Genomic DNA, 20885 nt, shown 5'->3' on the forward strand with positions numbered 1-20885 from the left:
ACAGAATCATGCTTCCTTTGATGATTCTAAAACACAATTAAAAAATAGTAATGATTAAAAGATTAAAAACTCACTTGTAAATGTTGAGAGTTGTCTGTCATATTGTCCTCTCGTCTACGAACTTCTTCCAGCAGCTGTGCATTCTTTTTTTTCTCCATTTGTTGATTGTGCTTCAGATTAGTAACCTTCTTGTTTTGGTCTTTCATATGTCTAAGAATCATATGCACATACGCATTAACATTAATGACTGCAATGACATCTTTTTCTCTATAAATCTGCCTATGACTATGACATAGGACGTTGATTCACCAATTTATACAACTATGCCTAGTATCAGATTTAAACAATTAAACTTTACCTTTTTTCCAACTAGCATAGTAAAACAGCTTTTATGCCATCAGATTATGCAAGGGTAAAGCAATTATTCTATCCTATAAGATTTTTAATTATCTGCTCACAAATACTTATAAATGTCCTGATCACTATGCAGAAAAACTGCTGTAACAGGAGATTATCCAACAATTCTTTTTCTTTTCAACTTTTTTTAATAATGTGACAAAAGATCAGCAGCAAGTAAATTTGTAAGTAAATTCTAACGAAAATGGAATAATCTTTCCCACCATTATATATTTTCTGTTGTTAAGACTGTCCTTGAGTAAAAAATATTTATTTAAAATTTAATTATCGGTTACCATGGAACTTAATAAGTTACTAGAAGCTTTTCTGATATGTAGCAAACATCTTTTTAAGAAAGGAGGAAAGCTAATTTTCCCTGGCAGGAACTGAAAAAAAAAAAAAAAAAATCCTTGCAGTAATGCTTTTTACCTGCTTGGATTCTTAGATATTATTTTCTCGACTTTCTTTGACTTTGAGGAATTTGCTCCCTTTTATCTATATAAAAATAAAGTCATGTGCAAATTCCTAATGAGATCTACTCACTAATCCTGTTTTGGCAAATGAAGAGGATATTATTCAATGCCCAGAATGATCGGGAAAAACATCTCTGTTGCCTCCACATTAGAGCTTTCAGGGAAAGACAAAGTTATAGAATACATTTCTTCCAATGATTTCACTACACTAAAGAAACTAGGTCATTTTATACTAACTTCTACCACTGGTTCTTTCATTACTTATTTATACTGAAAAAAATCACACTCTCTAATTAGTAAATATTGCAAGGGTATTAACAATTCTTTGAAGACATTTCATTTAAAAATTTGTAGGTGCAGTATGTAACAGAAAAGACAATCTACTTCTATTACTAAAAAAAAAAAAATATAACTTCAAGTTGCTTAGGAAAATAAGTGGGTACAAATAATTCAAATTAAAAAAAAAAACTTTGCTATTTTAAATGGTTTAATAGATTTCAATCAAGACTGACATGGGAATCATATCATAATGCTTTGTGGGATACAGAGACCAAAATCAGCTTCACGAAGTGTTTGTTAAATTATGTAACCTTTAAGTAAACTCAATACAGGTTGCAATGTGAACAAAGAATCTGAAAATCCATTTTTTTCTCCTAGGAAAATTCCAGAAAATCTGGAATGTGGCCTTAACACAGTCACATACCGGAGCGCAGAATACTATCAGTTCTCCCCGTTTACATACAAAACTATAGTTTTTATTACTTTTTTACTTGTGGCATCTTAAACTACACAATGTAACAAAAGTCATAGAAACATTTATATGTGCCTAAAGATATTATATAAAATTTGATTGCCTATCAGAAAACTTCAAATAGAGAATGTAGTGGTATAGAAATGTAGCTTTTCACTGAGACCTCCAGAATGGAAGGCAATGGTTTAACAGACCATGAATTAAAAACACACAATTAAAGACAACAAAAATCACAAAATAAGGAACAGAATATAAGAAGGCATTCAGAATATAAAGCTATAAATACACTCTTCAATTTCCCAACTCTTTCCTTCTTTGAAAGTTTCAGCTCTAATCAAGGGGAAAAAATCACTTTGTTATTTTTTGAGTATGATGCAGATATTAAATAAACTACAAAATTATTTTTATTTGATCTTAAATTCATCAAAAAATGGACTACAAATTTAGTTCACCCTCCTGTAACTATTCATCTGTTGGAAAATGTAAAATACGTACAGAAAACAGATCAACACAGACTGGATGACACTGATTAATGAAAAAAATAGAATTAAAAGAATCTACAGCAAGCTCACAGATCATTTTTAAAAGAGACAAGTATGAATTCCTCTATTTTAAAACAGATTTATACTATAGCTGTGTTACAGTGTTTGCATCAGTCTCTTAAGACACAAAAAGAAAATTAGCACAATTATTTTTCTATGCTGCAAACTCTACACCTAAGACTCTCCCATTTAGACATATCTTTAGCAAAATGACAAGACTCCTAAGGAAACAATACCTTTTCCCAGCTAGAAGAGACCACCAGTACGGCTTACAACAGTCTCTTTCTAGACCTCTGGCATCATGTTTAAATCCCCAAATCAAGTTCACTTGAGAACAAAATATACACTACACAATGGCCAGAAGAAATCTAAGACCTATCCCCGTAGGCCCAGAAGGATAGTATAAATCACCAGTATGTTTTCACAGCATTTTAAGAAAGGTTAATTTCCTGAAAAACACAACACTCCCAACACAGCAAACAAATGATAAGAAAGCAACATGACAGTGCTAAAAAGAGCAGGGATATTTCTGTTTGAGTTACACTGACAGATTAAAAAAAACAACTACCAGAAATTGCATGGTTCAATTTCAACTTGTTTTTATGATTTAAGGAATATAATGGGTTTAGATACCAAATTGTGTGTTATTCACTACAATTCCTTAAGAATTTTAGTGTGATTCCCTTTTGGTTTGTAACTATTCAAATAAGCATTTTGGATGCACTGTGCAAGTCCAAGTAAAAATGAATTCTCTTTCATGGGTCCATGTAGCATAATTGCAGGAACAGACCTAACCTGCATAAAAATAAAGTGAATATAAGAAAAAATGTCTTTTTCAGAACTTTATATATATATGTGGCATTTGGTGGAAATTTTTGCTGTGTGATACGACTTTATGCTGTTAGAATATAGACTGATTTCCAAAGTAATGCTGAATAAATTATAATTTATATTTAATCCCCATAAGAACTTGAATTGTATGCCTATGCTGTTTCTTTCATCACCCTTCCCCCTCAAAACTTCCCATTTTGGCTTGTGTTTAACGCCACACCAAAACGTAGAACATGGTGAAGCTGCAAAGAAAAACATCTGGTGCCTGTGATATGCAAAATCCTGCGGAGAAGGAAATAAAAGAAAGCTGTGTCATAATCTCTCTTTTTTCCACAACTGACTAGATGCCCATGGAAACTAAAGAAAATGCTGCAGTTAAAAAGCCTAGCTGAGCAATTCTCTCTTAGGCCTGCATTAAATGTACAGGAGGAGTTCAACACAGGGAATAAATACAAAACATTCCCTCTGGATTTTAACTATGCTTTGCCTTTAGATGCCACGGGGGCCTGTGGGACTGGCCTGTGGAAGTGGGAGACCAAGAAGAGCACAGAGCATTGGGCACAGGAAATTCCCCTTCCATCTTTCTTACCTCATTAGGATTTTATTTTTTTTTTTTAATATGAATTCAATGTTTGGGTCTTTCTCAAACATAGTAACTGCTTCAGTAGGTACTCATTCAACTCTTACATCCTGCTTTCTTTGTTGTTTGACAGCACTTCATTGTTGTCACACAACAATTATTTCCAGGATAGTCCTTCTTGGTGGATGAGCTAAACTCAATGGCAAGAAAATGTACTCAGGTCATACAATCATAGACTGGTTTGAGTTAGAAGGAACCTTAAAGCTCATCTAGTTCCAATACCCCTGCCATGGGCAGGGACACCTTCCACAAGAGCAGGTTGCTCCAAGCTCCATCCAGCCTGGCCTTGAACACTTCCCAGAGATGGGGCATCCCAACCCAGATATTCTCCTCTATGGGATTTAGAGAAATGACTTTAGGGTAGTCATGAGTTTAAACACAGTTTCTTTTTTAATATAATATTTGGGAACTAGTCGTTATAGAAACACATAAATAAAATTACTAGGACCAACTGCCCATTCTAACTCTATCAAAAGACATTTTTGTTGGCTTTTAATAGAATCTAGATACATTGACATGCATCAGTGCAAGTAAAAATACACACAAATAAATGGCCACTGAATCTAGTTTGCTGGAACTGGAAGTTATGCTACTGCCACTTTCATGTTAGAACTGATCAAAGTAGTCCTTCAGATTCCAGGTCCTACATGATACACAATATCTGTCAGCCTTGACAACAAAATTCTAGTAGAAAAGGGGAGATTTCACTCTTTCTGCTTCAAACTTAATTAGAATAAACTAATATATATATATCTCTAGCCATTATAAAAATTTTCAGGAAATAGTTTAAGTTCACTAGATTGCGGTATTTTTTTTGCAGTATTTTCCATGTTGAATATATATATATATACCTTTTTGTTCCTTTTTTTTTTTTTTCCTTCAGGAGAGTTCTGAAGAATCAAAACAGCATAGCACTTAGTTCTTGCTAGTGTGAATATCACTAATTGTAATGACAACATTTAAACACGTTTTTTCTGTCTGTTGTAGAATAAGATACAAAATGATCTCACAGGTCAGACTACAGAGCACATAATTACTTTAGTACAGGTTTTAAAAACAAATACTAACATTTAGTTTCCACATGTATTCAAGTATCTTTTAGATTTCATTTTACAGTAGTGCATAACGGTTGTCTACACTCCAATGCTTTCATCATGATTATAGAAAGTCACGCTATTTCATTAAATTACCATCTTAAATTAGCCACCTGAGTACCTTGGCCAAAAAGTACGTAATGTCAGCCAAAACCAAGTGTTACATGCTTAGTGTAGCTTTCACTGTATTTCATAAAGATTTTTTTTTCCAAAGCATCCAAAAAATGCAGATGTGAAATACTCCTAAGAGCAAAACCTATAACATTTTCTAAAGGAACATGTCTCTGTAATAACTGTCATAATATTAAACAGCATTACAATGGGACCAGCTGTCTGAAAGACAACCAAAAATTTCTCCAGTATGCCAGAAACCTGTACACCTCACCATTAATTTTACAAGAAAGTATGCAGTCCTCTATTATCGGGATAATACACACAGAAAATGAGATTAACAGTGTTTTCTTCTTTATGATTTTTATGGAATAAAAATGAAAAAAAAATACAGAGTATAATGAACTCAAAGAAATAACAAAAAAGTTTCAGGAAAAAAATATGAAATATAGCAATTTAGTCAAAAGACGATTTCCACAAAATATGAAAGTCTCAAAAATCCATGTTAAAATTTAAGATGCTACATAAATTACAGTCAAACATTTCACCTGTTGTTCTAGGTACGCATAGAAAGAATCTTACAGCCAATGCTTGAAAACATTTTTCTTTTTAAAAGATCATCTTTCTCCTTTATAAATATTCTGCACCTTCACATAGGATTCATGTATGTTAACTATAAACTGCATCTTAACACTTTACTAGGCACTCTGGATCTCAGTAGCTAGTGATGCGGAAGACCTGATCCTGTAAATTCTGTCCATGTGAATGTCTATTCTGAATGGCATTACTTCAGTAAGGCTCTACAGAAATATTTCCAACAGTTTCGTTCTCACTGTCTTAAAAATTGAGAGTACACACAGATTCCCATTTGATTTATTAAGACCAAATCAGCAGCATGGGAGTTTGTTTTAAAACTTCTTTAAAATTCAGATCCAGCTCAACTGAAATACATAAGACAGAACTTCCACTAAGATATGAGCAGTGTTAAGTATTGTTTCTGATATTCTCATGGAATGCAAATGCATTTGCTACTACCAATCTATAAGCCTGAAAAAACAAGGATGGGTTAGACTCTAGCAAACCATAAAGATCACAAGAAACATCAAGGGAGGTACTGACAGACACATTCCTGGCACAAATATGCAAGGACACTGCTTATTCACTTACACCCCATAGATGGATTTCTCTGGGGAAAATAGGTTCCAGCATAATTAGAAAACTTATATGCATGACAGGCTGAAGTTTTGATATGACAAAGAAAATAAAACATGCCTCAAGTAACCAGCATTTTTCTTAAAGATAAACTTGATTGGTAAATTTATTAAGTAAGAATCTAGTCGTCTTAAGATCAGATGACTTAAGATCATATTAGATATCTGCTAATAAAAAAATAATAATAATACTTTCCTGCGATGACATTTGCATTTATAAAAACTTTCAGGTTGTTCTTTTAAATCCAGATTCAACAAGCTAAAGGATTATTAGTATCCAAAACATCTTTTTTTTTTCCCCTTATGCTCAACCTTCCTTTTCTATTTTTTGTTAAAAATTGTCATGACGATCAAAAATTAAAGAATACTTTTAAGTATTTAAAAAAGCAATGATTCCAGCCTTGCAGAAGTTAATTATTTTAACACAACCAAAACATCCTATAGAACTGAGCTTCAAAATAACTTTTATTCTTTCTCCTTTGATGGTTTAAAAAAAATGGTACTGGGCCCGACATTCTTTTCTTACGATGTAGATGGTGCTCAGAAGCTAGATTGCTTGTACGTTCCAGGCCAAATCATTCATCTACCTTTATGCCCTGATATAAAATGGCAGACAGTGATGATCATAGCCAAAGACAGAATATATATTAAAATTTATTAACATATAAAATAACAATATTTCATAAGAATTGTTGCCTTTTTCTTTGTGTAGAGGAACCTACTCCAACTGCAAAACTGCAAAGCGAGCTCACCATTGTACACAATGATTACACTCCACCCACAAAACAAGCAACATATGTAGAATGGAGTCTAAGAAAGCCACAAAGCTATAAGCAATCAATTTACCACTTCTAATACATTACCCCCTCCAGAGTAATTATTTCATTTGGGGTTTGTGTCTTTGGTTATTCCAACAGTATGATGACAAAACTGCTACAAAAATCTATTATTTTGTTTAAAATGGTGCCAGAATTTGTAATACTTTCAGCATCTTCATTCCATAACACTGTGCAATGCACCTGAGTTCTGAGAATATGAGTAGCCACACAATTGCCTGCCTCAAGGAGTACATGGCTCATACTGATTCATCTGTAACTACAGTATAACATTAGTGTAAATCAGCTCCCTTTTCTATATCAAAGCTAGTATAACTTTTTTTAAACGACATTTCTTCTGCATCTTATGGATTTTGGAATATTTCTACTTTTAATGTGAGTGTTTGATAGACCAACCTAAAAAGCTCACAGATGAATAAAGACCACTAGTGAAGCATTATGGGAGTAAGATGTTTTGAATGTCCTAGGAAAAAATATATAAATATTTTTATTGCAAAGAGACTTTCCATGGACTGCATTCTAAAATAATTTCTCCATTTTTCTCTAGACATATTGGAGAGGAAAAAAAAGTAGAAATTTTGAAAAAAAGAGTACAAACATAGAGGTCAATACAGGATCTGTCTCTTGGCAAATTTTTTGCAGGCTATAAATTCTCACGCAGCAAAGTAGCAGTATTATTACCTGTTATCATAAAGGCCACATTCCATTTAAATTCAACATCCCTGTAGCTGTAAGCAAGTGGGAGACAGATGATGAAAGTTCAGCAAAGCTATGTTAATACCATTGAGTTTGCACCTTTCCTCCCATTTCTTGCTGTTGCTAACAGAAATTTCATTTTCAATATTCTCTTGCTAAGAAGTAAAAAAATTTAGTGTTTTAGTTTCAAATTCTGTCCATAAAATGAATAAGATAGCAAATTCTAGCAAGTAAAATAAGAGAACTTGGATAAATACTTCATCCCCAAATACTAAAGGATTCCTTTCTTTGCATGTCTGAGTAACCCATTACCTATAGAAATAAAGGTTCTACAGAAACATAGAAATAAAAGTCTTGTAGAAAAATTTGCTTCATCTTCACCTTTCTCACCTACACTATTCCAAAGAAGATGGCCTAGGAGATCTTATCCCTGCTTTTCTCCTTCTTTTCTGCAAAATAAACTGTATTTCCTCCTCTCTACTTTCCACCCAAAAGGGGCGGGGGCAGGACTTCAACTGCCTGAACTAATTGCCTTTATAATTGTTTAAACACCAAAACTGTATAACAACATAACTTACTACGCTATAGCTGACCCCGTGTCACGATTTCATTTTTGCATCACTGTTATCTGATCCTGTAATTGTGAAATATATATAAATATATATATAAACCCATTCTGCATTGACAGTAGTAGCTCAGTTTCTTTCAGGTCTCAGCTTGAGACCTTCCCTTACATGGTAAGCATATGACAGCAAAATTTTGGTGGCTGGAGAAAAAAAATCTGGAGAAAGAGGATACTCTCTGGTTAATTTTGGCCAAACTGACTTATTTTTTCAGTAACAAAGACCATTGTTCTTCTGTGCACCTTTATCACAAGTTAATTTTGTCTTCTCTTACTGAAGGAGAACGTTTGGTCTTCTTTCTATCATTCACCTAAAATGGAGACTATGGCAAACTCCATGTCACAGTTCCTACTTGATCTATGACTACAAGAAGTGAGAAGCAACCTCCATGTCCTCTCTGCATTCATGTAAAGGACTAGAATCAAAATGACTAGTACAAGCATTGAACAAAAAAATCATCAAAACGATACTTTAAAAATCTCCAAATAATTTGATTCCCATATTCCTTAATTCTCCAGTTGAATGTAAGAATGCTGCAACACCCAGAATCTACCATCAAGGTAAAAAAAAAATAATAATAATAAAAAAAAATAATCTTTTCCTTTCGTTTAGATCTCATGGTTTCAAACGTTTGAGGCCTGGTTTAAGATTTCTTAATACTCAGATTATTATGACAGGGCTTCAATGTGACAACTATTTTGCCTCTAAAAGCACCACAAGAAGGTATGGCTGCCTTGACAGAATCAACAAGTCTGCCTGCTAGAAATAAAGCAAGTGTCACAGAAGTCGCTGAAACATTTCTCACCTCAAAGACAAAAACGTGGGAGGAAGGGTTTACCTAACACACAATCTGGGAACTTTTCCAAAATCTCTGTTTAAGAAGTGTTTAGTCTGACACAGTTCCCTCCAAAGCCCTGGAGAGATGCTAGAAATGCTCGCATGAGGATAATGCATGACTGAAAAAGACCTACTAAAATCCTGTTTCCAAACTATGGTTCATATCACTTTGTTTCAACACATATATGCACTGCAACCACTGAAACTTCAATACAGTGTATTGTACTACTGTCTCAGAACATTCTTATTGGATGACACTTTATATGAACACATGTGAAATCTGTACCAGAAGACTCATCTGTCACACATCTCTTGTATATCAAGGATTGTTCTGCAGTTCCTTATGTTTTTTACAAAATAAAATAAAATAAAATACTGATGACAGGACACTAATAAGGATATTTGACCTGATTTAAATGGCAATTGCTTGCTCGGCTATTTTACTAATTAGTGATAACTGTAACCTCTAACCAAAAACAGTTGCTGCCTGATATTTGATCAAGGAGTTGTAGTCCTCCTACTGTTTCATCAGGTTTTTTCCTGCTGTTCTCCAGGTAAGCTTTTTTTTTTTTCTTAAATAAATAAATAAAGTCCACAACATGTCCAGCCTGACAACAATCAGGATTGAGCCTCCTCTGCTGCACTCCACGTCTCACTGCAATTTCCTTCTGAATCAAATCTTTCTACTGAAACTCCTGGCTTAACCTGTCAGGTCTCAGGATCAATCCAACCTATATCATTCAAACTTTCTGTACTTTTGCAGTAACCTCTTCAGAACTCCAAATAAGTCAGGTATACACTGTACGATTTCTTGTTTTGACATACTAGCTTTCCCATATTGTAATTCAAATCAGTGCATTTCAATCTAGTCACAACCATGTTGTCCATTCACATTGCTTCTGCATTATGGAAGCAAACAACGTGAGTAGAAAAGGAGGCTCCATCAACAGCCCAATTCCTAAATTTAGCTCCCCTGTCTCTTTTCAATCACAGCTTTTCAAGGGTAAGCTGTACTATCTCACAATGATTCTTCACATACATCACATCCCTCCACACGACACAGGGAATCCTGACAGCATTGTACCCAGGCAGTCTCTGAGCTCCCCATGAAAGTGGTCTATGGCTGCTTTATTCAAAAGGTAAAGAACTATGTTCTGTGGATCTTCACCCTGGCAAAAAAACTTAGTGTAAGCAGAAGATCTAGAGAATCGTAAGAAAGACTGCTCTGTCTTGAAATTCATAATCCTGAAACAGAAAGAGTAACAATTCCTTATGTTCTTTATTCCCCAACACAGAATTGTTTTGTCATGTCCAACCCAATCCAAAGTGGCTATTTTTCCTTCAGAGATGTAAATTTCTCCTCATGTGCGGTTTATGCTGCATATCTATATATTTCCAAAGAGTATTTACACCAAATCGAGCCGAAAAAAGCACATTACTGAAAAAATTACAAAATATCCTTCCTTGTTTAAATAATTCATTACAATTTATCTCAGAAATGATGTTAACCTCTGGAGTCCTTTAAGGAAACTGGAAGGGCATTAGTAAAGAACCAAGCAGGTTAAGAAGGGAGAGGGATAAAAATGAACACTGCATTGGCCTGTCACCATGACCCATTTGTATCTTTTTATTCTTTTTCTCTAGTAATTCCTCTTATTTCATAATATATGGTTATTTTACATTGTTCTTTTAAAGGGAAGAAGTCCAAAGAAATAAACTTTCTTGTTTATTTCTTAAATAAAATTAAATGCAAATACATACAAATTCAAAAGAACACGTAATCAGATAAACATCTCTTATCACATCTTCATGTCTTTCTAAAGGTTTAAATGTTAAAATGCCCACAATGTTAAAATGTTGGTTCTATATACACAGCAAATGTTTCTCACTCAGAACAACCAATCTCTCAGAAGAGTAATGTATATTCCAGATTCTCTCAGTTTTCATTAGTACACTATCTCAATTTCTCCAGGGAAATTATCTTTGAACAACATATCACTCTGCCCTTGGAACCATCAAAATGACATTTGACAAAACTATGGAAGGCTTGTAAGTTAAATTTAAAGCTCCGTTAAACCTTGCTTTGCACATTGCATGGAGCTTTAGCCTTCCACAGAAACAGTTAGGAAGGCCAACAACAGAAGCTGGTGGGAAAATTTCCAGAACTACACTATCTCCTGTTTTATCTACAGGCAGAAAAGTTTGGGAAGCATATAACCTATCATAAATTAAACAAAAAAAAATGTTACTGATTATTGTGCTCAGAGCTCTTCTTATCATATAAGTAGATTGATATATATCAAATATATATATATTATTTTTATGTCAATGTATTTTTCTTGTTTGCCAATGGTATCAATAGCTCATTGTGTTATAAAAGCACTACAGCATTTTTCTAATCATTCTAATCATGAATGACAGCTAAGAACATATTGATTAGAAGAAATTAATTAAAGAAACAGATCTGTTTCTTAAATTAAGTTTTGATCTTAATGATGTTTCAAGCTGCAAAAACTTAACACTTCACTGAAATACTACAATAAACTCTAATCATACGCTACAACTTTTCTAGGACTCCAGGGATGAAAGTTGGCAGGGTTATGAGGACAGTTTGCTTCAGAAAGGTCAGCTGATTTTTTAGGTCAATAAAACATAACAGAAATTGCACCTCCAACTGCTGAACAAATGTTTCTGCATACCAATCATTGAATTCCAGTGAAATCAACCATAATGACAACTGCATAGCATAGTATCTTTCTTTAAGCTCTCTCTGGCTAGGGAGATTTTCAATAAACGTTGAATATGATAGGAATTATAGAAATGAAACTCTGATAGAAATGTCAGAGCGATCACATTCAGACAGTAACTCCACCATAGCTAGATCCAGAGTAAATGCATTTAATTACTTTCCAGCAGAAATAAAGATGCTGGAAATAAATGGTTTCAATATTTTTTATAATTCAGGTGTAATAAAGTTGTATTCAAGCACATTAAAACATGCTTGTAGTAGACAAACAATAAAAAGAAAGTGTTCATCCGATTCATTATTGCAATTGATAAGACTCAAATTTCAGAAACAGAACTTCCAGCTGGAAACTAAGTTGTGATTGCAATGTATATTATTAAAGCACATCAGGAAAAAAAGCCTTGTCTCATCAATGTTTTAGTAGTGAGCCATTTTTTGCCGTATGGTCTGAAGGCATTCACATCAGAAACTCCTCTGACATGGTTGAATTGTAAAACATGAACTGTACTTGGTTTTAAGATCAAGATACGAAATCTCTCCCAAACTGGTGAGCTCTGCTTCTATATGAACTGAGAATAATGCCACTCAGAAAGTAGGCATTCCCATAAAAAGTCTGAAAACTTCAGAGCTGAGCACATTATAAAGGTATATTGGAGATTTGCCATGATTCCAGCCATATGTGCTGCATGCCAACATGATACCACCTGGAATCATTTCTGCAAATGCAAAACCTAGGATACCTGAAATCTGCCTAGGCAGCCATTGCAGCATACACCCTCCTTTACACTCTAATCCAACTGGTCTGTGAAAAAGTAAACAAATTCTACCTTGATAATGATTGAAAACCAGGTCTGTTTCTGCCTAAAGCAAAGCAACTTCAGTACAGGAAACAAAACTTAGCTGCACCTTAGCCATGTCACATTTTGATATTAAGAAAATCTTAGACCATTAACGTGTATTGTGGTAAATAATTTCTCAATTTATACTAAGTAAAACAAGAAAGAAAAAATAAATCTTCTTTTCATTCTTCAGATCTCAGCTAAGAGAATAAAAAAATATGTTCAGCCTCTCTGATTCACTGATACAATCTCATTATCTCAAATGTTTGAGACCTGGTTTAATATTTCTTAATACTCAGATTATTATGACAGTGCTTCAGTGTGACAACTATTTTGCTTCCAAAGGCACCACAAGAGTGTATGGTTGCCTTGACAGAACCAGCAACTCTGCTTGGTAGAAATGAAGCACGTGCCACAAAAGTCCCTGAAACATTTCTCATCTCTCTATTTGAAAACCAAATACACCTGCATTTTAATAGCGAGAGAAAGTTCAGTTCATTTTCTAATAGACTAGATCTCAGGTCTCCTGATAGCTCTTGCAACACTGTTCAATTTAGTAAGCAACATCTTAGGGGTTCTCTGTATTGCAGCAGAACTCTGTATAACTTGGGGAAAAAAAAAAAAAAAATCAGTAAAGCTGAAGATTTCATTCACATAGAAGCCAACAGAAAGACTCCCCAGGAGCAGAGGACCTGTTCAGGCTATGAGAACATTACCAAATAATTTAAACATTACTCAAAAACAGTGCAGAAGCACACTTGCAAAACTAATCTAAAACCTCAGAGAAACAAAAATGTGTATCTGATTAGATCATGCTACATATAAACCAAGCATACAAAGTATATACTCACATACACCTCCCTTCAAGTTTATTCTGGTTCACAATATGGCCAACACAAATTGCTAAAATTTTCTGAACAAGCAGCTGAACCACTCCAACCTGTCCTATTATGTTTGCAATAATAGTAAAAGTGGTGACAGTAAAGTATAAGTCTCTAATTGTAAGCACACATCTCTCTGTATATTCTTGTTATTGTTCAATTCATTATTCTGTGAGTTGGACTGCCTACCAAAAATTTATTCCTGGCATTGAACTCCTAAACAAAAATAAGAGGGGAGGGGAGGAGAGGGGAGGGGAGGGGAGGGGAGGAGAAAGGAGAGAAAAAATCATCTTTTTTCTTCTGAACGAAGAAAAAAATCTTTACACAAAAACAACATATAAGTTTAATACGTTGTTAATACATATTTTTTTCTTACAAACTTTTGAGAAAAGCATTCATTTACCATGAAGTTTCTGATCTAGAAATGGAATGACCAAAAGCTTCACAACAGAATCAAGCATGAGGGAAAAAAAAAGGGGGGGGGGCGGGGAACGGCAAACAGAAGTTATTGATATGGAATCAAAACGACCAAATAAATTCAGCACCAATGAAAACCTTGGTCATGGAAGAACCAATTAAATAGGAGAGCAGAAAATACTGACCTGGAAGTCAAGCTGGTTGGAGTAGGGATGAAAGCAGCAGTTTGGAGAAAAACAGATAGGGAGAGAGACAGCAAAAGAGAATAAAGGGAGGAACACATTAGTTCTTTAACAATATAACACACAGATGTTATATCAGTAAATTTTATTCAGAAACCAAAAAAAAAAAGAAAGAAAAGGAAAAGGAAAACAAAAAGAAAAATAAAATTTCTGCACAGAGCATAACCTTGCTGTACACTGAACACAACGGATATTTTAAAGTAAATGGCACCTTGTCATTGTGGACTGTTGAACACCATCCATATTTATAACCATTTAAATGTATATACATACCAACATGGAACAAACAGATTAGCTGTTTACTGGTAGTGTTTGCTGCCACACAAACGTCTCCATACCATGAAGTCTTTTTGAGGCCACCAGGGGTTTGAACACTTATATTCACCAAGTCTTCTCATGAAAGCCAAAACAGTGAAACAATTTGGCAGCTTGTTAAAGACGTTATTTAGACGTTCACCCCTCTCCACCACCCCCAGGAAAGAGTCTTTTTTAAAGCTGACGGACTTTTTTTATTTTTTTTCTGGTCTGAAGAATACGGCTAATTCTTCATTACTGAAAATATCCTGGTGCTTGATCATATATTCTTCAAAAACATCGACCATTCTTTCAATTAAGTATGAAAAAAAAACTGCCTTATACCAAGCTAGGCTAATCCTTGGAGATGTCACTGGTGCACAATTTTTCACTCATACGTGAAAAGTACTTTTTTTTTCTTTAAGCCTGAAAATACTTTCTTTGAACACTTTTTTTACATATGCTATTTTCAAGTTTCTGCAATGAATTTTCAGTGCTGAGTGAACTTACTATTTTCATCAGAATTCAAACCCAAGGGAATTCAGAATAAATTAATTGTAGTGTGAATATCCCAAAGCCTTAAATGCACATTTACAGTGCTATTACCCAAAACTTAAGAGCACACATGGTAAATAACTATACAGACATACTGAAAAATGTGATCTTGAACATGAAATCTATTCAATAAAAACCTGAAAGCCCCTAAACAAAGATGTTCTGCTTCAAATAATCAGGATGTTCCCATTTACAGTGCAAAATGTACAATCTATGGCAACGCCTATGAGCAAGAACTAGATCAAGGGCTTTTTCATCACCTGTTTGAAAGAGAACTACTGCAAAAAACATAATTCAGGCCACGTACTAATGGGGTCCCTTTCTTCTCTCCTTTCTCTCTGCTTACTATTCAGCCATCTAGTCTGTGCTAGATGACGCATCCCTGACACTGTCTACAAAATTACACTGCATTTTAAAACCAAACTGCTTTTGTCTCATAGATAAAACAGTATTTTTAAATTAACTTTCATTAATATACATATTCGTATAGGCTTTGCTAAGAAGCTACACTCAATCAAGCAAATGACTGACCAGCTAATGTGATGCTGGAGAAAACCAGAGCAAGCTTTTGCATTCTACTCTATATATTTTCTCAACCTCCATCATCAAGCTCCAGCATTTCACTCTTAAACCAGCAACAGTCTGATTATCTGTTACCAGACAGTTCGTTCAAAGCCAATTCTCTCTGAGGAAGCAGGTAACATGTTAGTCCTTCCCTAACTCTTACTTTCAGCCTTTGCCCAAGCTCTTTCTGAGGATAACTAAAATTAAAAGACCACTGCATCCTGAGCTGAGTCTTGCTGTTAGATAGGCAGTCTGGCCTGTCTAGTAAGGGTGCTCAAAGCAATTGACAACAAGGGATACTTAAATATGACTCTGCATGAGAAAGTAATTACTAATCTGGTTCTTTTCCTCTAAATAGACTACTTTCCTGCATGGAACTTATCATTCCATGTAATGCTCTTTAAAATAGAGTCCAGAGGACAGCCTGGAATGTTGTTTACAGCATCAGGATCCATGAGCAAAGGCAGCCTCTCCAGTATTTTTTCATCCACATACAGTGTTCTGTTTTCTCCCAGTCCTGATTCAATCCAAAGGGCACAATGCAGGCAATGGGGTACCTGTGTTTCTTGCATTCTGAGAGCACTTCGTTATTGTCCTCAACCCCTAGGAAATCACTTTTAATATAAGGAATGTGTTTGCATAGATATTTCTACAATGCTAAGTAAGGTAAAGTTAACACAAATGCCATGCACATGCGTTGCTAACAGCATACTGTTCTTGTAAGAGCAAAAGACTATGAGGAATAACCTGGTTCTGAGGCCTGAACTCGTCCATGCAGGTGCAGGCAGCCATATGTCATAATCAGATTCATGAAGCTGTCAAGCCACACCTTAAAAGTAGTTAGGTTTCTCATTCCCTTTTTTTCATTTAGCAAGCTGTTTCAGAGCCTGCCTTCCTCTGAAAATTAGAAAGCTTTCTATCCTTTCTTTCCCTTTTCAGACTAAATTTATTAATGGATAGTTCATATCCATTGAATTAGGTGCTAACACTCTTACTTAAATCACCCTCCTTCCACTGCAGGGCTTACCCATTCACATATTCACAGAGAACACGCATCTCTACTGAGCCTGTTTTGCTAGGGAAATAAACCAGTGCTTAAGTTTAGAATCCTCTGACACCAGTACTCCATTTGCCTAATAATCCTACCAACCCTCTCTGCACCTGTTTCCAGTTTCTATTCAACTTCCTTGAATATGACTGATGAGAAGTATACAGCAGTGTTCCATGTGGGGTCTTGCAACTGCTTGATGACATTACTACTTTCCTATCATTACGGTAAACATTTATTCTGACATATCAGGATTCACTCCTCATTATTTAGATGGCTCATAACAACACTGCCATAAGCAAATCTATCTACTCTCTCTTTTCCTCAGCTGTATCAAGGATTATCCTTAGTGTACAGCTGGCAATTTTACTGGTCCTAACTTCATAGTCATGCATTTTAAACTATTATATACCCCTTAAATTAATTTCATTATTTAAACTCCCCAGCATACTTCACAAATAATAATACTTTTCATTCTAACACTGCTAATAAAAGCATTAAACAACATACTCGCTCCATCCTGACAGTTTTCTCAGCTGCAATATCTCCATTTGGCTAGGCCCTTCACATTACAATTTAAGTTGATTGCTATCTTGCCCAGTTGTATTTACATTGTCAAAAAAAAAAAAAGATACCACATTTCCTTAATCAATAAAACCAAAGAAAGTTTACTGAAAGTGCAGCATGCCACAATATATTGCATTTTATTTTAACTTGGTCTCATTATAAACAGATAAATCATGGAAGATATAATAGAAGTTATCAAACAGCATTAGTAGAAGAGGACAAAGTGGTTCTCCTACGTAGTAGTAGTAAGGAGTTATAAAATACAAAATACTTTTGTACATATGTAATAACTTAAGAATCAGACCTACATGTTTGTATATATGAGGAACAGCATGAATCATGAATCTTAAGTGATGCAACTCAGTAGTGTGATAGTTTCTGATGCAAGAAAATCATATTAAAACCAAGCGAATGATCATTCAGATGAAATCTTCTTCAGTATTATTAATGTTCATCTGCCAAATAGTATGCAACTCTAAATTTAATTCCCCATATCTAGAAACAAATATTTCTGCCTTTGAGTATTTGAAACTCAATTATATATTCAGCTTTTCTGTATGAAAGTAATTCATGATCTTGTTTTCATTTTTAATTGATTTTGTAGATGATAACATTATCACAAATACGTATTTTCTTTTCAGATGAACTGATTTTATACAAGGACACCCCATGCTGCTGATGAATTTATATGTGAATATATGAAATATCATGAAGATATCATAGTTTGAAGTACTCTTGATTATAGCTCTCTTAGGAATTTGTTTATAGATGTTGAGAATTTATGTTGTTGCAATTATCTTGAAATGTAAAAATGATGGCAGAGCAGTGAACATGGATTCCATCAAGCTATTAACCAACAAATATGTAACAAAAGAACATTCATTTTCCTACAAAACACCAGACAAGCCTTGCATCTGTTACAAGAAATGTTGAAGATACGCTGTTTCTGAGCAGCAAAAAAATAGAATGGGAAAAAGTAAGGAGAGAAAATAGCAATACAGAGCACATTATATGAATTTAAAAACAGCAGGACAAGAAGGAAAGAACATTTTCAAATATGCTTCTGTTAAAGTTGCAGTCATTTTCACAATGCCTTACCCCCATAAAGCGGGTAAACTGAGCTTTGGCTCCACCTCTTCCCTTCAATAATGAGCCAATCAAGTAGTCATTAAAATCAGAAAAAGTAGTAGCACTTCATAAAATGTTACAGTAATTTACACTCCACCTAACCCCCTAGAAAGGGGAATTTCAACATCAAAGTTCCCTGTCTAGGGACACCAACAGGTGGCACAGTTATACAAAGATTTAGATCTTTGGCCAATATTTTTCAAAAATGAGGAAGAGGGAGGGAAAATAACTTACATTTTAGAGAAACCCAAGGTGAGCCTGATTAATAGGAAGAGTTAGATACTCACTGTCTAAAAATATTTCCCTATTACAACATTATATTGCTGACAGTTTGCTAGACTTGCTGTACCAAACAACCACTTTGTGTCTGTGCTCATGCATGGTGGAAAGTAGCTTTAAGACTTTATTACCAAGTAAATGCAATAATGATTTAACTCCTGTTGATGCAATCAATAACAGGTAATTTCTATGGTCATCCTTTTTTTTTTTCTTTCCTATTTTTCCTATTTTACAATAGCATATACCATATATATAAGAATTCTGAATTAATCTTGGAAGCTGTATATTACGTTAAATCATGTGAGAAACTAAATTACAGTTGAAAGAATTCACAAAGAAATCTTAGAACAGGATAAGTGTAGAAAATAACGATAAACCTTCCTTGTCTGGTCATACCACAGATAAATTTTTGTAAGCATTACAGAAGCTCTTAAAGGTTTGTAGCAAAGCTTTGCTTCTACATCAAATTCCAAGTACAGCATAACCTCTCAGCCTACAAAAAATCTCTTAAGATTATTCTCTTGAACTAAAGTTTAGCATGCCTACTAGTGCATCTAGAGTCACACAATAATTCAGTAGGTTTTAGAGCCCTATGAAGGTATCAGCTACCATTCCTGTACAGAATACAGTATCAGGCTGCATCAGCTTGCTCACACCTGGAGTCACTATATTACAAGCCTAGGTCTGTAATTGCCCCTTCAGTACACACAGCGGTGGATGGAATAAGCAGCACTTTCATGCCCACACAGATTCACTGTGTTATCTTTTTCCAATATGCTGCTTTAGGATGTTGAAAAGTTTAGGCAGAACTCACGTTCATGGTGTCCAAGTGACCACTCTTCTTTAATACCTTCCTCCAGTATCTACTTTACACATTAAAATCCAAGCAAATACCAGAGTATTCTAAACACCTCCTGATGTGATGAGAGAAGTAATTGCTAAGTTTGTCTTCATGTAAACAACTGATTACATGTCAAGTACAAATCTTTATTTATCACTTTAAATTTGAGGTCTCTATTCTCGTGGCACATTGATTGATAACTACATACCATTCCTTATTATTATTAAATCAAACCTGTGCCAAACGTCTTCAGAGAAAGGTAGGTTTTGGCAACAGAACTGTGGAGGTTGATAAGTCATCATCAATAGGAGACATTCTACAAAGCTTCCTTTCCAAGGTGATTTCCTTTCCAATATTTCTGACAGATCTTCCTGTTTCGTGGTAATTCTCCCTAACAGGACAGAGCAGTGCTATGTCTCGACGGGAACTATAACAATAATCAGAAGATCTCTTAAACCTTAATTTGGGTACCATGAAACCCCTTTTCTTCCAACTTGATTACTAGAAGACAGTATGCAAAAATATTTGAAAAAGTAAAATTCCTTCTTTCATTTACCTAAGAGTGCTTAGGAGTACAGAAAGAGAACAAAGAATTCAGAAACACAGAAATTTCTTATCAAACAAATGGCAACATTATCTATAGAAGAAGCTTCCCAGATTATTTAATTACAAAAAAGGGCATGAGACAAATTGAGCCCAAAACCATTCTATCTCCATTAAGGAAAGACCATACAACTTTCCCACAATTAAGGAAAAAAAAAAAGGTCAACATGAGAAAATACTCATCTGAAAAAGGCAATCATTTCTCAGAACCACTAAGAAATACTGACAACACAAGACCAGAAATACTTACCAATGCTTTTCAGGACCTCTTAGAACTAGCGATCCTGTTTGCACTGAAGAAACATGTGGGGACAGCTTTGATTTACCCGTTACTAGAAAGACGAGGCTGTTGCCCTAACAGGAGGGCTGTCATTGTAAATTGTATATGGCTTTTCCTATGTACGTTTCTTTTATGGAGACTACAAAAAATTGGAAACCTTAAATTGTTCCAAAGTCATCAGACAGGAGATGTGATTCTTAAGTATCAATCTTTTTCATTTCTGATACAATTTTACAAAACATCACAAATGTACTGTTAAAAACATATATTCTACCCTTAACTTCTCTTCTCTTTAGTGAAGATCAAGTAAATAAAAATACCACTCAAAGGAAAACAAATAATACAAAAATTACCTTTCTAACTCAGCAATTTTCTTATCTTTGTCATTCTTCTCATTCTCTACTTCCTTGAGTATTTCTAGAAGTCTCTCAACCTCAGCCTGAGCTTTGCCACATTCTTCTCTATAGTATGATGCCTCTTTGTCAAGCTGTTTCATTCTGTCTGCAAATTCTGGGTTCATCCGTGCCTCCTCTTCAGCCTCATGAGCCTTCAGAATCAAT

General features: G+C 34.6%; 1 protein-coding gene across 1 annotated transcript in view; it reads right to left on the reverse strand.

Annotated features, from left to right (window-relative positions):
• The window catches only part of ERC2 (ELKS/RAB6-interacting/CAST family member 2), a 519869-nt gene that overhangs the window by 275027 nt on the left and 223957 nt on the right, over nt 1-20885 (reverse strand). Inside the window, exons 11-13 of the mRNA XM_035558284.2 lie at nt 20679-20872; nt 14110-14121; nt 75-210 (exon numbers count right to left, since the gene is read on the reverse strand). Coding sequence (XP_035414177.1) covers nt 75-210; nt 14110-14121; nt 20679-20872 — 342 coding nt within the window. The remainder of the gene's footprint in view (nt 1-74; nt 211-14109; nt 14122-20678; nt 20873-20885) is intronic.

The sequence above is a fragment of the Cygnus atratus genome, chromosome 10 (genome assembly GCF_013377495.2).
Source record: "Cygnus atratus isolate AKBS03 ecotype Queensland, Australia chromosome 10, CAtr_DNAZoo_HiC_assembly, whole genome shotgun sequence".
In the NCBI taxonomy this organism is placed as follows: Eukaryota; Metazoa; Chordata; class Aves; order Anseriformes; family Anatidae; genus Cygnus; species Cygnus atratus.